A 20,176-nucleotide genomic window follows, 5' to 3' on the forward strand; every position below is an offset into this window, starting at 1 on the left:
TATTTCCTGCCACCTCAGAGCAGTCACTTACTAATCCTCCTCCACGCTGCCTAAACCCCCATATACTATCCCAACCATGCCAGAAGGATGTCCGGGTCATCTCACATCTTGCATGCAGTTAGCATCAATCTTCATTTAGCATCTCAATCCGATGCCAGTTTACTTCAATGCTTCCAAAAAAGCCACACATTTCCTTTATACAGCAAGTACACCCACCACAAACGGTCCTCATTCTCAGCCAGCCTGGTCCTGCTGGTAGAACAGCTGGCTGCCCCAGCATAAAGCACAGGCAAGCCGGGTTCAGTACATGGCACTCAATGGCCACAGTATGGAACACCGGCCCGGGTCTACTCATAGTTGGTTAATCCAGTAGATGATGCTGGAAACATACAAACACCTCAAGTTGATCATGTCACTTTAGGCATGATCTGCACCAGAATCTAAAACCATTTTCATATTAAAAAAAAGCCCATCAATTGAAAGTTCTCATGCAGAGTGACTAATGCACAATAAGATGGGGTTCATATAACAAAAAAATATCTTTAAGACCAGTGCTATAAAATAAACACCAATACAAGAATATGGAATTTTAGCACGATTTATTGTGATCAGCAATTCAGATCCTTGAAGGATACAGCATCTGCACAAAAACAAAAAAAAAAGGCAGGTTACAACACAATTACAAACGATTGAAATACAAATATACTAAATCGTAAGAACATTATGAAAGCGAGGGCTCCCGGAAAGTCTGTTTTACTAGTTTTGGGACTAACATGTGAAGAACAACATTCAACAAACTGATAAAATTAATGGTAACAATAAACCTGTTCCACTGATCTCAAAGTACTAACTGGATAAACTAACTAGTACGATTTTGGAAAAGGGGGGTGGTGATGGACAGAGTTTCTGAATGATGCAGAATACTCCTACCCAGTCAAGAGATCAGGGCTTGTTCCATCACCGTTTTTTAGCTCACTGCACCATCCCAGCTCAGAACCTGGCTACATGCAAATTAGTCTGTTCCTGTCCCAGAGCATGATGGGAACAGGGGAACAGGGCAAACCAAACTACCAAGACAATTCTTATAATGGGAAGGAAACAAGCTTCCGGGGACCGGTTACTGGCATTTCAGCCGTCGTCGGCCTGGCTTGCTTAAACGTCTGAGTATACCCTCCCACACTTAGTGTGGACAAAATCGATTATTCTGCATCATTCAGAAACTCTGTCCATCACCACCCCCTTTTCCAAAATCCATTTTATCCACACTAAGTGTGGGAGGGTATACTCAGACATGAGTCCCTTGCTCATTGCACCATCAGGATTCAAGCAAGCCGGGCCGACGACGGCTGAAATGCCAGAAACCGGTCCCCGGAAGCTTGTTTCCTTCCCAGTATAAGAATTGGCTTGGTAGTTTGGTTTGCCCTGTTCCCATCATGCACTGGGACAGGAACGGACTAATTTGCATGTAGCCAGGTTCTGAGCTGGGATGGTGCAGTGAGCTAAAAAACTGTGATGGATCAAGCCCTGATCTCGACTGGGTAAGAGTATTCTGCATCATTCAGAAACTCTGTCCATCACCACCCCCTTTTCCAAAATAAACTAACTAGTACACCAACATCTCATTGTAGCACATCTGCAGCAGAGGGACAGCAAACGGTTCAGATCCCGGGACGTATTTCCCAAGATTGCCGCACAAAAATCGAAGTCCTAATGAGACCCCCACCATCCTTCGGTAGTCCCAATATCTGCAACGGTCATTATTACACAGGACACAAAGGGCGAACACATTGACTGCAGGAGTAGCTCTTCTCAGTACACTACATCAGTATTATGTAAGGTCTTTTAAAAATAAGCGCCAACTCAAACACAATTACTTATTCTCTGATTTCTTTGCATTTAACAGTTGGGAGGTCTACTACTCATTGCTAGTAAGTTAAGCAATAGGAAAAAAGAAATAGAGCAACATGGTTTGATTTATGAAAAGTGCAGCAGTCAATTCGGTTTTTAAATCCTAATCATTTGCAAACTCAAAAGGGTGCTCTTGAAGTCTGAATTCATCCTACAACAGGCTCACTGTGTTATCAATTAATCCTACAACAGGCTCACTGTGTTATCACTTAATGTTTTCAGATTTTTAGGTCTTGCCTATAAAGAAGTGCAAGGCGTCTGATGGTAAAACACCTATTGTGGGCTCATGGAGTTCCATTCGGCTTACAGCATGTTCACTGCTTGCCACCGATAGGCAGGTCATTCATTTGCTCGCTTATTCAATGATCTTCCCTGTCCCATATTGTGTTTGTCCCTCCTATTGAGCATATCCTCATCACCATCCTATTATTTGGCTCACGTTTTTAACTGCTCGCCGATATTTTGGGAGAATCACTTTACATTTTTTTGTTAAGCGCTCCATGATCGTGCACGTTTTTTAAAAATGTAATAAATATCTGTTGCTTGTGCACTTTTCCTCCTTTCAAATCCAAGCAACCCATCAATGAGCACTGGTTACTTACTTTTTCTCAAACCCATACCCACCACATGCACTCTGCTGCTCCCTCTCCCTTTGAATGGCCATTGCTGCCTTCTTGACATGCAATTCTTCCAGCTGTTCTGGTGCGTTGCTCCTACTTAGTCGCTACCTCACTCACCGCAGGTATTTACAAGGTTTTTTTTACGGGAAGGGCACCGCAGTCGCCTGCGGTTAGGCTGCTATTCTTTTATCAAAGTGCTTTGCACAAGTGACAATGGACTCATTTACCACTGCAGGTGGTGTCCGCCCTCTTAGATTGCTAAATACAGAACAATTAGTCATGTATTCCCTGGCTGTCGAACGTGTGAAGAGCACTTTCATGCCTGCTGAAATATTGGTCTCACCCATACAGCGCAAGCTCTCTCTTGCAATCTTTCTATTGCTTATCTTCCATAGGCTTACTTTCGCTTACTTTCCTTTTTTGCTAGCTCCTCCCGGTAGAATGGATCAAATACATGTGTTCTGCCTCCTCTTTTTGCATTGCACTGTATTTTTTATTTTACATCTATTTTGGTATTATCTCTGGAAGTGCGGTGTTTTTTCCTACCTTTCTACACAGGCATAAGGCTCGTTATTTAGGTTGTTTTCAGTCTACCTGCCATCTACTGACATTTCAGATACTTTCACCTACAACTGTACTCACTACGCCACTAACGTCTAGCTATGCAGAACCGCATTTATGCTGCGGCACAACATGGATAAAAACATTGGCAAAGCCAATAGCTCAGGTGTAAGACCTCCTGGCTTTGCCAATGCGATCTTTATTTACTGCTCCAGGTTGCGTTCATCTTGGAACAGTAATACTAATTTTTAAAAATCATTTGAAAATGGGAGCCGCATGACGTCATACACATGCAAGGCTGATGACACGTTAGACCGCCATAACATTATGGCGCATTCAACAATGGCTGCACTGTTGGATGCGGTATAAAAGGACATCCTAGCAGTTTTGGGTGGGCAAAAAGATGAAGTTGAATATGAATCAGGATTAAGAGTACTCCTCAACATATATCATTTGTACAAAATTAGTGACCGCTTACTGTCTAGATATAGTACCAGACAGACTGGTAAAGATTAAGTACTCCTTGGGAGTAGTTTTATCCAATGTGAGCAGACTGGGAATTTTAGTGTGAAGGTTCCAGTAACAGAATGGAACAAATCTTACTTACAGAACATTGAGGACAAGGAGGTTGGGTTTAGTTTGGCGGAGCACATGTTGCCAGGTTGGTAAGCTCCGATTACAGAAAGGTAGATTTGGAGGAGCTGTCTTCGGCTTTGAAGACTGGTTCTGTAACCTTTAGAGATCAGTTTATAGCTGAGAAGGGTGCTGTGCGGCTGGTGTGTATTATTGCGAGAGCTTCAGCTACTAAAATGTAGAACTTTATCTTGAATATAAGGGGGGGGGGGGGGGCAGGTACTAGAGGAGTGAAGTTTGATAAGGAGCACTGGGGAGGGGATTGCCTTAGCTGTCTGGAAGGATAGAGCAGAGTATATGTACTATGTACTTTCATGTTGATTGAAAGGATAAAATGTGCCTCTACGTTCCTGGAGGAGGAGGCCATCGTCATGGTGCTTGGGTGGGAGAAGGATGGATTATAGGGAAGTGGAGTGACGCGCTAAAGCAGGGTTAAAAGAAAAAAGACTTAGTTTTCGATGAATGTCATTTCAATGATTGAACCGCCATGCAGTAAGAGGGGCCCGTGATGCATTAGGAATGAGGGGAAGTGGGAAACTATAGAAAGATTTGGGTGTCCTCTGTGTAGAGATGATCAAAGCTAAAAGAAGTAACATTACCAAGCGATAGAGTAGTGGAGTACTTGGGACTCCTTGTTAATAGATCTCAGCAGCACCCAACACAACAAGATGGTGCTCCATATCTGAAGACGGAGGAAGACAATATTGCATCATTCCTTGCAACCATTGTCCGTCAGTGCAGTGGATTACCAGGTCTACTGGAGTGGTAAATAAATTGTTACCTGTGCGAAAGAACACTTTTAAAGGTGGGCTTTTTGGCAGCAAAGCGCAGCTATAGATAAATATTTGTATCCAAGTCATGTGGTGTGGGAGGAGAAAAATGTAAAGTGCACAAAGAGGAAGCAATGGACAGAATGAGAGCAATGGGGAGCAACACAACCAGTGGGGCAAGTAGAGACATAAAGCACTAGAGAGATAGCAAGTGAGGAGGCAGACACAGCAACCTGGAGCACTCAGGGTTCAAGAACGGGGCAGGGGAGCAGCACATGAGGGAGAGATCCTTAAAACATGTTGGCTCATGGAGTGCTGAACAAGTACTTCCTAAATATGAGTAGTGGAAGGCAACAAGTCAGCCAATCAAAAGAACAGTAAAGAGGCGATTCTAAAATGAGAGGGGTAAACACATGAAGAGGAAGGTAAACCACTGAATCATAGGTATGCAAGAATAACACCAGCCAAAGCCAACCAACGGTAGTAAGCCCACTACGTTTTGTATACAGTCCACAGTAGGCTTTCGTCCACAGACACCTAAAAACGGTCTAGTAGGCAAGACCTGGAAAAGAAAACCTTGGCTAAAAGCACTGGCAAAGCCAATAGGTCTCACCAATTTGACCCACTGCCTGTGCACATGAAGGAAGAGCAACACAGAGCGCTGGGCATCTACAACAATGGAGAGTTTAGTATATACCACAAAGGTATTTTAGGGGTAGAAGCACACAAGGGAAAACCACATTGAGCACCACCAGCAACGAGATACGAGCACAGGTTTATTTTGAAAGGGAGAAGAGCACGACAGAGCAACCAGGAGTACTCACGAGTGTAGGGGAAAGTAAACAAGAGTAGCACACAAGGTTGGGAATCATACGGAGGATAGCAACACCGCTGTTTTCAGTAGGGGACAAGTACACTCGAGATAGAACATGGGAGAGTTGCAGTGGGAAGCACACGACTAAGAGCCACACTTATATTAGGGAAAGTACACAAGGGAGAGTAACGGAGGGTGGTTTTCAGAAGAGAAGCCCACAAAGTAGAGCAACACAGAGCAGGGGTTTTCTGAGAAAGAACACAGCATGGTAAACCACACGCGAGGTCAACACAGTGTAGGGGCAAGCACACAGGGGAGAGCAACATGGCATGATGGCGGTAGGGGGTTTTGGGAGAGAAGTACATGACCGAAGAACATGGGCCACAGAGGGAGCGCGGGTTATCCTGGGAGAGGATAGCACAAAAGGGAGAGAACTGGCACACATGAACGCGGAGTGCTTAACCAAAAAGAATGTGTTACATAGAAGTGAGCAGGGAAAAAAAAGTCTGTCGCGCAAAACGGTGGATAAGAATCTATGCTCCAGGGAAGGACAAAACAAGCTGGGACAAAGAAACCTATTGAATAAGAAACAAAGCATGACAGAGTAAAAATAAAGGCAACCAATGGTAAGCCCACTGACAGTTTCAGTTAAGCCCATAGTGGGTCTTTCGCATCCTTTTAGCTTACACAATGCAAGAGCCAAGACTGAAAAATGATTTCCTCCAACACAGATTGCCAGAGCAGTCCCCTGCCCTTAAATCGCACTCCATTTTGGATGGCTCCGTGTGAAAGAGCAGAATACAATCATGCACATTGAAGCTAACCAATGGTAGGCATGGGCAGACTCATTGCCTTACACTGTGTGCTTTAATTGGAAGAAGAAAAGTTAATGAAACAATAAAAGACCACAGGATGAAGAGGACAGTCTGAAAGCCCCGAAAACATATATAGACACTATCTTACACTTTAGGAAAATCAAAAAGGTCCTGGCCAACGTCAGACCTAAAATGTGGGTGCCAAAATGTAAGCAATAGAATAATTCAAGGCATCCCCCAATCAAAGACGTCGTAAAGAAGATATGCTCCAATGATGTGAATCGTAAGAGGGAGGAAAGCCATTGAACAAGAAACAAATAAGACGGACAAGAAATCCAATGAATGGAAACCAAAAGGCTGACCCAAAACCCACTGCAAATATTATTGGTATAGTTCACCTATAAACCAAGGACGGGAGAGGGCTGATTCCAGTCCGTCACACTTCCATCTCAATTACTCATTCACAACAATAGTGTGGGACACAGACGGCCATGCGGGCAAGACAGTAGAATACACCCAGGTACCACAGACAGTCCAAAAGATATTTATTTTTAGGATGCAATGACCCTTACCCACTAAGGTGGCACGCTTCTTCACTGGGTCATGCGAGATTTTAGGTGTGTTGTGCGATACACAACAGGCTCTGAACTGAGCATTTTTTTCTCTTAAGAGATCTTTATGATCCAGAAACCCGTGAATTTTAATTTTTAACGATTGGACACCAATTGATAGCAATGTAAAGTTACATGTGGTAAGGATAGTCATTCTTTAATTCTTTTCTTGTTCCTTAGCCACAGTAAGATTAAACTAAAGGTGAGACTGGATAGAGGCTAATCATCCGATAAGTCAAACGTAATTTAGCAGTGGTAGACATGTTTCTGGCCTTCCGCCTCAATGGGTTTACTGCACTCAGTGTCTGCTTTATAAACCCTTTATTTATCGGCCCTCTGAACGACTGTCTTAAATACATGGCGCTAGGACCTATTAACAATATTCACATGTTGAGAAGGGTTTATTGCTTTGACCCGAAAAACATTGAGACCAATAAATTAATTGTAGGTCTCAGGTCTGCATGTCTGAACTGAGGTGACTTGGTGAGCAAAATAACGATGGATTAAACCCAGATCTGTGACTGGGGGTGAGTGTTTTGCCATTGTGCAACATTCCAGCCATCATCTTGTGTGTTTTGCTTTTCACCCTATGTGGGAAGGGTATGCCCAGATGTGGGTCCCGTGCTCACAAAGCCACTGGAGTCAAGCTATCCTGGCTGAAGATGGCTGATGGCCAGAAACCAGTCCTAGGACGCTTGATTCCGGTCCAGGGAAGACATGGCTTGGCAGTTCGGGCTGGACTGTTCCCATGAGGCACAGTGTCAAGACTGATTTGCATATGGCCATGTCTGAACTGGGGCGGCTTGGTGAGCAAAATAAAGATGGATTAAAAGTAGATCTGTGACTGGGGGTGAGTGTTTTGCCATTGTGCAACATTCCATCCATCATCTTGTGTGTTTGGCACCAGAAGGCACAGCACACAAGACACAAAAGCACAAAATGCAAAAATCATCTTTCATGCTCATACTCTTAGGTTCTGCAATAATTGGTGGCCCAGTGCTTTAACCTACCCCCTCGCGGCCACAACAATTGTAATGTTGCACCATTTTAGTGAATTGGATTATACCAAACAAGTCTAACAATACACAGCTAAAACATGACTGTAGAGGAGACCTAAAAAGGAAAATGTTCAGTGGCTATAGAGTCCTGACTCAGCGAAAAGCATGGATGCACATCATACAACACAACATTCATTGATTGCATTCCAAGTGAACACTGGTTCTATGAGGACACACCCTCTGGCCAACCAAATAGCATTCAATATTACATCGGCATTTCTGTATAGACTACTTAAGCGGCACATACAAGAGCCTCTCCAAGAATGTTAGACACAACAGAAAGCAGCATGCCACATTAGATCTCAAAACAACATCACTTAACATACCATGTATGAAGTGCCATCAAGGCCCTACAAACCAAGTGAACCAACACCACTACAGCCCAAACAAACTAAATTTCCCAGCGCTCATTCAGCAGAAAACCAGATTTTGCGGGTCTCATAGGATCCAAGTGAAGAAAAGAATTAAGTCACCTCAGCCTGGCACACAAGCCCTTAAGAGACAATAAAGAGGATGCAGTTATGGTTTGAAAACCTAGATTAACAAAGGCGAAATACACTCACCACTCTGATCCTGTGCCCCATGGCCTTGGCGGGAAGGTTGCTGCGGAACTTGGCGCGGACCATGCCGCTGTTACCATGGGCGCGAGTTACCTTTCCCCAGATCACACGAGTTTTGTTGGGTTTGCCACCAGGAGTTACGGTGTTGCTGAAAAAGTAACGTACAAAAAATTAGACATAGTTTCATCCAAGTACGAAGACATGGGTAATGAACCACAAAGCGCCAAAAGGTTGATGCCCAGCTAATAAAACACTAAGGATATAAAGCAACTTAATAGCATAACCAGATAATACAAGTATTGTTAACAGACAAGGGTAATGGAGATCCCGATAAAGAATACTTCCACTGCAACATGCATACTTCAGTCTGACGATGGGAGGTTTGAAATGCCCAATTCTTTATTCCGATATCAGTTACTATAGAAGACTATTGTGCTGTTTTTTTTCTCTTCAATGGGCGAGCCTGTGGGGTATTAACCTCTTTAACTGATGCCAATTTCTTACACCTGTGTCAAACCCTAACAAATAGCTCTTTATTAAAGCTGTATCATTGCAACTACAATGCAGACGCTATCAACTGCGAGGTTCTGGGTGTAATATAAGATATGGCTATGGGGCCTTATTGTGGAGCACACTCTCAGATACTCTCTTGGGTCCAGTCAGTTTCATGTGCTCAACACAGTAGCTGTGGATGCGTTAAGGCTTGATAAAGGAACTTGGTGTGAAACATTGAACAGAAACAAACTAAATAAAAAATAAAAATTACACCAATAAAAAGACCAACAATTTATAAAAATAAAGTGTATAATGAGTTTTGGGAGACCTCTATTACTAAAATCTACTGGAGGGTTCCAGAGATAGATTTTAGAACGTAATCAATTTTAAATGCAACTGCAAACAAGCTTTAGTCAAGAAGTTTGTAAGCTTTTCAAACTTTAGAAAAGTTAGTGTGGGTAGTAAGGCCCAAGCTGAGCCACCAAATTTAACAGGGACGAGGTCTAGGGGGCCAATATGGATGTTTTGGAATGTTACCTGGCAACCAGAGTGTTTTAGAGCAAGTTTCAAACTCTACAGCAACCCTGCCATATAAGTCAATGGAGTGTTCCGGATGCGGAGGGATGCAAGCAAAGATGATTCAGGTGTGGTTGAGGGGAGTGATTCCTCAGACCAAGGGTATCGTGGGGCAACTTTGGCCACGGAGGTCAGGGTCCCTAGAAGTGCTCTACTTTGCAGTAGACGGGCAGCCAATATGTCACAGCTTGCAGTCCCACAGTTAGATGCAGATTCTTTGGTGGGGAATGGTGTCCTGTAAGTGCAACAAATCCAGACTTTGATAGCACCCCCAGCAGAAGAGAGTGCAAGATTTGGATCTCTGTCCCTTCATCGTGGCAGGCAGCAGCAAAACGTCTGTGGTGGCTACCAACTTGCCAGTTTGGGCTCTTTCAGCTCTTGTCCTGGAGCTGGTTCCAAGAAATCAGCCGACTGATTCTTCGAGTCACTGCTGTTGGTGAAGGCAGGAAATCGACTTCTCTGTATGAGGAGCCTCAGGCACAGTCCAGTCTCAATAGTCCAAAAGTGCAGCAGGTGTAGTCTTTATGACTGTGCAGCTTCTCTTTGTACAGGTAAAAAGACAGCCCTTCTTTGGTCCTCTTCACCAGTGTGAACTGACTGGCAGGGTGCCATACTTATCCCAGGAAAGTGCAGTGAGGTGGAACCACATGGTAACTAGCCAATGGGCTACTGGGTCCCCTCCTCTCTAGTGACAAAGTTTCTGTGATGTGTGGCATCTGGCTGTCCCAGAGTTTCCCATTTTCAGGATGGGGCAGCTCTTCTTTGGTCATAAGGAACAGGGTAACCACACTAATGGTGTGGACACCAGTGGGCTATGCGCCCAAGGGAAAACCAGTTTGGACACAATTCCCTTCCTTGGCTCACTCTCCTAATGTTCGCCAGGAACCCTGCTCAGCTGTGTTGTCACAAGTAGCCCTTCAAAAGGCGGCTTCACCTTTGAAGCCTGCCTTTTGGGCTAACACAATGAGTGATCATCCTGGGAGAGGCGACACCTCGCTCTGCGGCAATTGACTTTGCTCTCAGGCCTGGGAGTCGTTGGAACATCTCTCCAGGCGGCCAGAAACCAGTCTGTGTCAGTGACTTTGAGAGACCACTGGACTAGATTGAGTGGGGAGTGGAACCTTTTTAAAAGTTGGTTAACTTTAATAGTGAATTTAAATCTGGACTGGGAATCAGGTCAGATTTATTCTCACAATTAATTTGATACTTTACTGGACCTTGTTGGGTAGACCAATTTAAAGTTAGCTGGGCTGGAGTGCCCGCTGGTAACCCTGTGTTAGCCAGTGGGGCTACTAACATTTCCATAGCAAAAAGACAACTTAGAAGTGTTGCTATCAAGCAATATCGAAAATCATAAGTCTCACTTAATATACAACTCTGTGCAATAGGGCTCCATAGGCATTCCTTAGAGAAGACTTACATATATCCTTAAGGGAAGTGGTGGCTTTGCAGTTGGGTGTATTGGAAAAGTTAAACTAGCAGTGTAAAACACTGCCCAGTCAGTCTGCAGCAGCAGACTGGGGTCCATTTTGTCTGCCACATGCAGGGTGGCAGAAAGAGCTGCAGCCGTGTGAAAACTCTGCTTTACATGCCCTTGGTACCTTATACTAGTGACTTAGTAAACCAGTACTTGTAAATTGGGTGTATCCAATTTAACAGTTTTTGTATAGGGTTGGAACACTGGCACTGAGGTCTGGTTAGCAGGCCTCACTGTACTTTCAAGAGACCAAAAACAAGCCAAAAATGTGTGGGTGAACATTTAAATAGAGCCATTACCTTACATGAACAACCTACGCCCTGCTTGACAACTAAAGAAATGCTATCAAATAAGATGCTGCTAACTAGATACCTGAATATGTCCAGATACAAAAAGTTGCAGAGACAGACAGCTGACCGGGGTACAACTAATCTACTCAATGCCCAAGAGTAAGTAAGTAAACAATGCCACTTCACATAAGAACCATGAAGAGCATCTTCTTCCTATTTTAGTCACAAACTATTCAATTTTACTTCCCATCAGTCGGAGGACTTAGTGGGAGCAGACAGGTAAACCACTAGCTCATTTTCTCTGTACTTAATCTACAGAATAATACGCTCCCAAAAATTAAGACATGGGTATGGAACCAACTTAACACACCACTGAAGAGGTTTAATTAAAAAAAAAATGCACATTAGTATAATTTTCCCCCCCACAGCCACTCAATTCACACTCAGAATTAAATTGCACCCTCTCTCAAAACCAATCAGACCCCCCAGGATATAGCGGCATGGATTGGCAAATTTAGCGGCACAAAAATGGAAATTTAGCGGCACAAAAATTGAATTTTAGCGGCAATTTTGCGGCATTTTATTTGGCCATTTTTCCTACAACAAACACAGATATCTTAGTTTTTTTTTAGTTATTTAACAACATGAAGCTATGTATATTCGCTTTATTCACAATGTAGACACTCTGTTTCCCTCAAAAAGCAAAAGACTGCCCATCAGCAGCCCAGGGCAGCAAAACATTGTCTCAAATGTTACACTTCTGGGCCTTTTAAACATGATAGCTGTAAAGTAAAAGGTCATACTTGTGTTTCTGAAAAAAGGAAAATACCACTTGTCTAGGGGCCCCAACAAGGTGAATATCATGGTAAATACTAATATGTCTATTCATTTTATAGACTTGAACGAGATATGTATGGCAAGAGAGATAAGAGCAGAACCAAGAGGTCACTGCCAGAGGTCCTAAGTGAAGTGTCAGAGCAGATATAGGCTAAGACAGAATGGTCACGTGTGTTTAGCCTCTTGAATGCAGTGGATGACCTGTTGACAGCCACTACTATCGTCACTACTTTTAATGTGACTTCAAAGAAACTCGTTTTTCAGTTTTATACAGTTCATGCTTGGAGCGCTGTACATGAGCACCAGTTGCATAAAGTCGGTAGCTCTAGACTTGGCACAACCTCACCCACAAGAATAGACACATGTTCAGTATTATATACACAACGGAGCCGTAATTACATCGGCCACACTCCTAATGAGAGACAGCCCCCCCCCCCGTTTTATCATCTATTTAAAGCCCTAGGCATTCCTTATTGGAGTTATTGCTCATTTTTGGTCCCAACCTTGTTTAGTTTATACACCGCCTCTTTGACTCCAGAGTACGATTTTTCAGATTCTCCTGGCGTAGGGAGAGGACCTCACACAATTCTAAAACTGGATAGTAAACTTCAACCTATACAGATTAGCATGCCACATCAAATATCTGCAGCGAACGTCAGGGTGAGTAAACACAGGTCAAACCAATGTAGCTAAGACTAGATTTTATTTTTAGCGTACGGTACCTCCTACTGCTTAATCAAGTGACCGTGGGGTCTAGGTACCTCTCCAATCCCTGTAACTGCTGCTAGCACTTTACGATATTAATCCTAAGCAGTCTTTGACACACTCGCATAAGCTTAATCAGACCCTCCAGAATTTCGCGATTTCGCGATTCACGAAAAAATCGCGAAATCGGCCAACTAGCGCGATAGCCGCGATATTGACAAATATCGCCGCGATATTTGCCAAAATGTGTCTTCTAAACAAACAATGTCTGTTTATTGGCTGTGCGCGCACACGTCACTAGGTGGCGCCGCCCAGCCGTCCAATTCCAGCTTCCTCTCTGCACTAGAGTTTCAGTGCCGGTATCCAACGCTGATGCTCTGCAGGCGGGCCTAAATGTCCATATTAGCGCACCGAGGAGAGGGTGCATAATATTACCGGAAACCATACAGCTTTGCAGCAGATGAGGTTGCTTCTGTCAATCTGTATGACGAAGAACTTGGACATGATTACCTTTTGATGCTAATAAATGGTGGTTGGAAAGGCATGATGTGGTGCAGTATATGTATACTTTGACGTGGGCTGTCATTACAGGCAGTAACTGACAATGATCTTGTCATACTTTATACTGATTGTTGCCCCCGTGATAGTGAGCTTCCTAGAATGTTCGCAACAGATGAACAATTCAGACCTTGACTTTAACATGTTTTTCTTCATATTCCTCCCAACGCCGATATAAGCTGTCTTACTTAGATCCTTCATTCATTCAGGACAGTTCTGGCACTGTTTCACTGATTTTCGGGATGCTGTTGCGTGCCACTTGGTGGAGGATTGAGTGGCCATGGATATCTGTCAAACCTTATCAAAATATATGTTTCTCCCCATGTTGAGCATGCCGCCTTTTGCCGAGCAGTTTGTCTCATTCGCCATTGGCCTGCTGCAGTACCCCCAGTGTTTGGGAGTTTTCTTTGCTGCCATCTACAGTCCCCAGCTGCTCAGCGCATGTGCAAATCTTTCTCTCAGGTGAACGGTATTCACTGGCTACCAAAACCTGAGTTTTTGTCGTACATCCACTAATCTTGTTCACAGGGGAATAGCCAGAGGGTATGCATTTACCAATAATAACGATATAGTGCAAAATGAAAAAATGTAATACAAGGACTAAAAGTGAGTACTTAAACTGAACAAGTTACTGTAGGGCAGTTCAGAGATTAATTTTATATGGCGCAGTCAAGTTTTCAAGCATGACGAAATAATGGCTAGAGCACTGCCAAGAAACATTTTTCACCACAAATACAATGCAGAGTTTATCTTGTCGGTTGGGGTGGGGGGTAAAGGGTTTCAATGTGGAGTCCTTGTTCGTCACTGAAAAGTCACAAAACTCTGAGACTCTTGGAATACTGCTTGATATGTTTCTTTCTGTTTCTGTATCCATCTAAATTGTGATCTCTTTAAAGCAAGCTGAATAAGCTGAATACTAACATTAAGAGTGATATACATTTTAGATATTTACTTATGTTGCATGTCTTTCCAGTAGAGTCTGTGTGTTTATCCTTGTTGAGCAAATTATGTAATGTTAATCTTCATAGCCTGACCCAAAACTTTTGTACAGTCAATAACTATAACCCCACAATTATGACACTCAAGGGAATTACGGAGACAGGTAGAACACACGAGTGTCCTTGAACACATAACTTTGATGAGGTGTGACTAACTCAAGTTCATACTTTCAAAGATGGCCTTTCTTCAGAATGTGAATCCATCACCACCTGCTAAACCCATTTGACTACAGAAGTGTTCCCAAGCTTCTGTGCCTGCACTTTTGCCAATAAAATTAATACTATCCATGCGGGTGTGGGGAAAGAAGTAACCCGAAAAACATTCTTGTCCCTGCAGATCCAGCCGAATGCTTGAGAAGCACGCAACACAAAAATAAAAAAAGGATTTTTCAAACAGGTGATTGTCACAACCGAAGCTTTCCAGTTTGGAAGTAACACAAAAATTAAGCACTAAAGCTCTGCCCATGCCATTCACAACTGTTCATGTCACGAGGTGCCGATTGAAACTGTGCTTCCGTAGAGCCGTAGACACTTTAAACATGCTAGTTTCACAGTGGATACCCTGTTAGATCAGTTTACATTGATTTAAGGCTGAAAAGGAATGATTACAGATAAACTAAGGTGCCGCAATAATGCCGCTAAATTTCCACTTTTGTGCCGCTAAATTTCCATTTTTATGCCGCTAAATTTGCAAGTCTATGCCGCTATATCCTGGGGGGTCTGCTTAATAAGACCTCTGCCATATGTTTTTCTTTCTACGTATTCTTCGGGAAATACTCCATTTACGGACTTGTTTACCTAGTTCACAGTGGACCACGCAACAATAGCTTCCAGTCTAGATGATTGATGCATCTGGTTGAGGAATCTGCCAACATGTCAACCAACACATATTTTAGCACCAAGGGGCCGAAGCTTTACATAACACAGGCTTCTAACCTATTTAACTTTTTGGTTGCAACTAATGCAAAATACTGCGGAACAGGTCATATAACTCCTGTTACCTGGCTTTGCGGACCTTAGTAGATGCTCTTTTACTTGACTTTAGTCCCTGTAGCACGTGGAGTTCTGTGCCCAACCCCCCCCCCCCCCCCACCCCCCTTCTTACTACAACTTCAACACAAACGACGAGACCTGTTTCTTCCTGAAAACTGAAGCTGCAAAATTCAGCCACTGCAGCAACTTTGGAAATGACAGCCCACGGCAACCTGGAAGCGATGGACCTTCCACGCGCAAATTCGACTCAGTGTTGCTTTCTCAGACTGTGCGTGAAAATTAGCACAGGGAAGAATTGCCAGCTGCCGGTGAACTAAGGGTAATTACTAGGAGACTGTGTCGCACTTCCTGGACACAGCTTTCTCTTTCTAACCAATTGCAGCTTTCGCCGAGGCTGCCAAGCCTATAGATTGGTCCTTTTCGTTGTCAGTAAACGAAAACTAGCTTTCCGATTGGCTGTCCCATTTTACCTGTTGACAACCACTGCGCCACTGCTCAGACGGGACCCCCAGGATATAGCGGCATGCAGTAGTTTCTGTAAAATTGCCGCGATTTCTAAAAAAGTGCTGATTTCGCGGGCACTTTAGTAAAAATCGCGGCATTTTTACAAAAGTGCCGATTTCGCGATTTTTTTGCAAACCGCGATATCCTGGAGGGTCTGACCAATGTACAGACAAACACAGCTATATGCACAGCACGTTTCTTAACTCCCACCTAGCAGAGGTAGCATTTAATCAAGTGCATGAGCAGCCATAAATGAACTAAAATGTGATAAAGCTGGCACGTGACGAAGCACAACTATAATTATATAAAACACTCACTTCTTGGCTTTGTACACGTATGCGCATCGCTTGCCCAAGTAGAATTCTGTCTCATCTCGTGCATAAACTCCCTCGATTTTCAGAAGAGCGGTGTGCTCCCTCTGGTTTCGGAGACCACGTTTGTAGCCAGCAAAAATGGCCTTACTCCACAATCTGAAATGTGAGTCAAATAAGTATTAAGACAACAAAATTAAAACCATTTTTGAGCAGATCTCATTCATTATCCACACAACATTCTAAAATGAATCATAGCACCTTGATGCAAGGCGTAAGATTGAAAACTAGATGAATGATAAACATTGAGATCCGACGAATGTCAGCCATATTAGTAAAGTAATACCACTGCTCCCATTGTTTGCACACTTCTATCCAATACAAACAGGAACAGCCTATCTTTCGTTCCATTAGTTCCTCGAAGCACGTAGACATGGTTCAAGAGACGAAAAACAAATGCACAACCACTTTCTTTGGATGACAAAGTTGGTGCTGTCCTACCTTGTTCTGTTTAATTTAGATACTCTGTACATCACCACCCCCTTTTCTGAATCGTTTGTCCACCATAAGCGTGGAAGGGTATACTCAGATGTGAGTCCCTTGCTCATCGCACCATCAGGATTCAAGCAAGCCGGGCCAAAGACGGCTGTAATGCCAGAAACCGGTCCCCGGAAGCTTGTTTCCTTCCCAGTAAAAGAATTGGCTTGGTAGTTTGGTCTGCCCTGTTCCCATCATGCACTGGGCCAGGGACAGACTAATTTGCATGTAGCCAGGTTCTGAGCTGGGATGGTGCAGTGAGCTAAAAAACAGTGATGGATCAAGCCCTGATCTGTTGACTGGGTATAAGTGTTTTGTTTAATTCAGATACTCTGTACATCACCACCCCCTTTTCTGAATCGTCCTACCTTCCAGACATTCTGTAACTTTATAGTCCAGCTGTTTACAGCCCTGTAGAAAAAAAAGGGAGAGAAGAAAAAAACGCACTTATTAGGAGAGAAGAGAAGTACAGCTCCTCAGGACATAGTATTCAACTACGAGACAAGACAGTTCGAATACTGCAGTAAACAGATTACAATAACAGGGATACTAATACCCGAGATTTTTTAGGATCTAAGCACCTATCTTTAAATCATTCAAATAATGATAACACGATGTAATAAGATAGGCATGTAATCGAAATCAGAACTCTTAAATGGTCTATAAACTGCTGTATCAGAGTGCAGAAAGAAGCAAACAAACACAGGAAGAGCAAAGCAAAAATACTACCCTTGAAATGGATCAATGAAATTAGACCAGCAACACTATGCAAACGTGTCATATATACCTATTCACGAAAACATGTGGAGAACACTCTCCCAAAAGAGGATCTGCAAAAACACTGCTACTTAAACATTAAATACAGAACTGGGAACAGCATTACGAATTCCACACAGAACTGCTCTTCTGCATCTAGAGGAGGAATACGACATTCAGCCACTAAAGGACTAGAAGCGGGGAACCAAAACTGAATCTAACTCGAACCACAAGTCACACCACTGATGCAGCAAGCTGTGCTAGAATGCACTGAGAAATACTTTCATCATCAGCGTCAAAGATAGTCTAGATTTTGTGGTATTGTATCAATTTTTGGATGAAGGGACTGCAGAGCTGAGACAAGGTTTTGGAGTAATGTACATGCTCCAGGTCCGAATGTTCTTATGAGGTGGTTGTCAAAGCCTTGTAGACACCAAGGGACATGGTCAGATTTTGATAGCAGATCAGCCATGTGTTCGGAAACTGCATGAATGGAACATGTTAAGTAAGGGCTAATTTAGAAAAACAAGAGGTGGGGAGCAATTGTTACACAGGACATGAGGTTAAGCGAAGAGGTGTCTAGTACAGACCATATTTCCGTGGTTCAAGTCGGGAAGGATGAAGTCACATCAATGGGTGTGTTGTCAATGATGCAGATATGGTAAAATTAAAAGTGCCAGTCAGTACAGTTGTAGGTAAGAAAGAACAGTTAGTAACTGAGAGGTATTGTAAAGTGGCGGTGGGGGTCGAGGATGTCAGGTGGCTGCAGGTGGTTTTGTTAAGACAGAAATGGTAGATGATGAATACTCTTTCGATGCAGGTATAAAAGATGTAGATTCACGGTCTGAAGCAGTAAAACTGGTTTAGGGTGTTTCTCCTTTCAAGTGTCATCCTCGGACAGGTCCACAAACAACATTTGTGCTACGGCAGAGACACAGAGGACACCCCCCCCAAATACAGATACAAAAATGCAGTCCAGACCCCCAGCTTCCTCACACACCATGCATGTACCACAAAGTCTACACACACCAGCACTGTAGTGGTCAGAGCTAAGGAATGAGCATGTACACAGAAGCGGAACTTTACACATATGGGTTAGCGCGCCTCTGTTCCAGTGACTTGCATAAAAAGGTCTGGTCATCCTAATAATTCTTAATACCCAGTACACTGCCACAGCTCTCTGTGTACTAAACCTACAACTGAAACAGTAATCCGCTGTCACCAAATACAAGTCCAGGACCTACTCGTGAAGGGGAAAAGCCAGGGTGGGGTGTTGTTGAGGGATCAACAAACATAAGAGCAGGGGAAGAAAACCAGGGTAACAGAGGTAACAAGAACCTGCATTGTGATGGAGTGTTGAAAGAAAAAGTAAGTAATTTCCCTGGGTGGAAGTAGAAGTATGATACAGGCCATCAGATCAAAAGGGTGAGCAAAGAAAATAAGCTCCATTGGTGGAAGAAACACATCAAGAACAAGTAAAGGCATCTAGAATTCGATAAGAAAGTTGGAGAAACAAATATATCCAATAGTAAGGAAGGGGCGGGATCAAAGTCCAATGTTTTTATGGTCCATACGCGGTCTTGCACTAACAGTTTAAAAGCGTCTTGGAAGAGACATTTCGGTCTACTAACTGACGTCGCTGTCATAGGACAGACAGTTCAGGAATTAACTTCGGGGCACAAGTCATAACAGACTGCCAGCAATTAAGGCTCGCAAACAGACGCAACCAACACATGTAACGACTTGCAGCAGGCCCCTCGCGTGGCAATGCAATGCTACCCACAGCTCTGCAAACTGAGCAAAGGAGGCTTTGCAGATCCCCGGCAGGGTCCCACTTCCCATCCACTCAATATCCCCGCAATCCTGGGCTCTCCGAACCCGGCTGCAGAGTTCCCGGATCCCTGGGGAGCCCACTAAATCACAACACTCAAAATGTCCAACCTATACCCGCCTGACCTGCATAAACCAAGGTATTAATGCCCACCAATGCTCGCACTCACCGCAACCGGTTTCCAAGATGGAGGGAAAAGAAGGAAGAGAGCGGAGCATGCTGGGAGATGAGAGCGGCGGCTTCTGCCATAGACAGAGACAAAGGACGAAAACAAGACTATTCGCGTGGCCGCCATCTTGGACTAATAAACTTCCTAAAGATAACATAACATGTTAATTTGTAAAAGAAAACAGTAAAAATACTAATAGGGCGAAAAGTACATTTATTTAAAACAGGCAGTTACGCTTGAATTAAATGTTTGTAAAATGCTTGTATACCTGATTTGAAATTAGATGTTTGGCTAGAATGTTGATGTTTCCTACACAGATCATCGATGTTCTCAAAGGTGGATGATGCCTCCTCAGGGATGACAGAGAACCAGCAGTAAAATACCATATGAATGACTCATAAGTGAAATAGTATTAGAAGTCTTGCCAATTTATTTTCACAAATCTGGAAACACATTGTTTAAAAACACTCAGTTTTATCCGAACTGCAATAAAAGTAAACATTTGCAAATATAAACGTTTTTTCAAAACGGTTCCAAATGTACATACCTTTAATTAGAGTCAAGACAAGAATCCAGTCAGCTGATATGTCTTTTATGTCTACTAACTTTGAGTCTTCTTGCAATACTGGCGCACCCAGGCCAAGATGGCATCCTTGCCGGGGCTTAACCTGTTTACGAGTCCTCTTTCTATGTCTACTGCCAGCTCACCAAGCGTTTATAATAATAACTGGATCAACCGGTTAAATAAATGGTTATCGGAGTGAAAATCCACACTTTAGTGTTTGTGGC

The 20,176-nt window shown here is 43.3% G+C and overlaps 1 protein-coding gene across 3 annotated transcripts; it reads right to left on the reverse strand.

Moving 5' to 3' along the window:
* Positions 1-526: 526 nt before the first annotated feature.
* Positions 527-19,463, reverse strand: LOC147684178 (large ribosomal subunit protein eL33). 3 transcript variants are annotated; one of them, XM_086944565.1, is made up of 5 exons: positions 19,388-19,463; positions 17,000-17,042; positions 16,101-16,253; positions 8,354-8,498; positions 527-640 (listed from the first exon to the last, which is right to left on the reverse strand). In XM_086944565.1, the coding sequence occupies exons 2-5, from the start codon at positions 17,008-17,010 to the stop codon at positions 617-619; spliced, it is 333 nt and encodes a 110-aa protein (XP_086800691.1). In that variant the 5' UTR covers positions 17,011-17,042; positions 19,388-19,463; the 3' UTR covers positions 527-616. The 3 variants fall into 3 exon arrangements, with proteins under 3 accessions (XP_086800691.1, XP_086800692.1, XP_086800693.1); XM_086944566.1 differs by having other exon boundaries at positions 19,372-19,393; XM_086944567.1 differs by having other exon boundaries at positions 19,344-19,390.
* Between the last annotated feature and the right edge of the window lie 713 nt (positions 19,464-20,176).

The sequence above is a fragment of the Lissotriton vulgaris genome, chromosome 11, assembly GCF_964263255.1.
Source record: "Lissotriton vulgaris chromosome 11, aLisVul1.2, whole genome shotgun sequence".
In the NCBI taxonomy this organism is placed as follows: Eukaryota; Metazoa; Chordata; class Amphibia; order Caudata; family Salamandridae; genus Lissotriton; species Lissotriton vulgaris.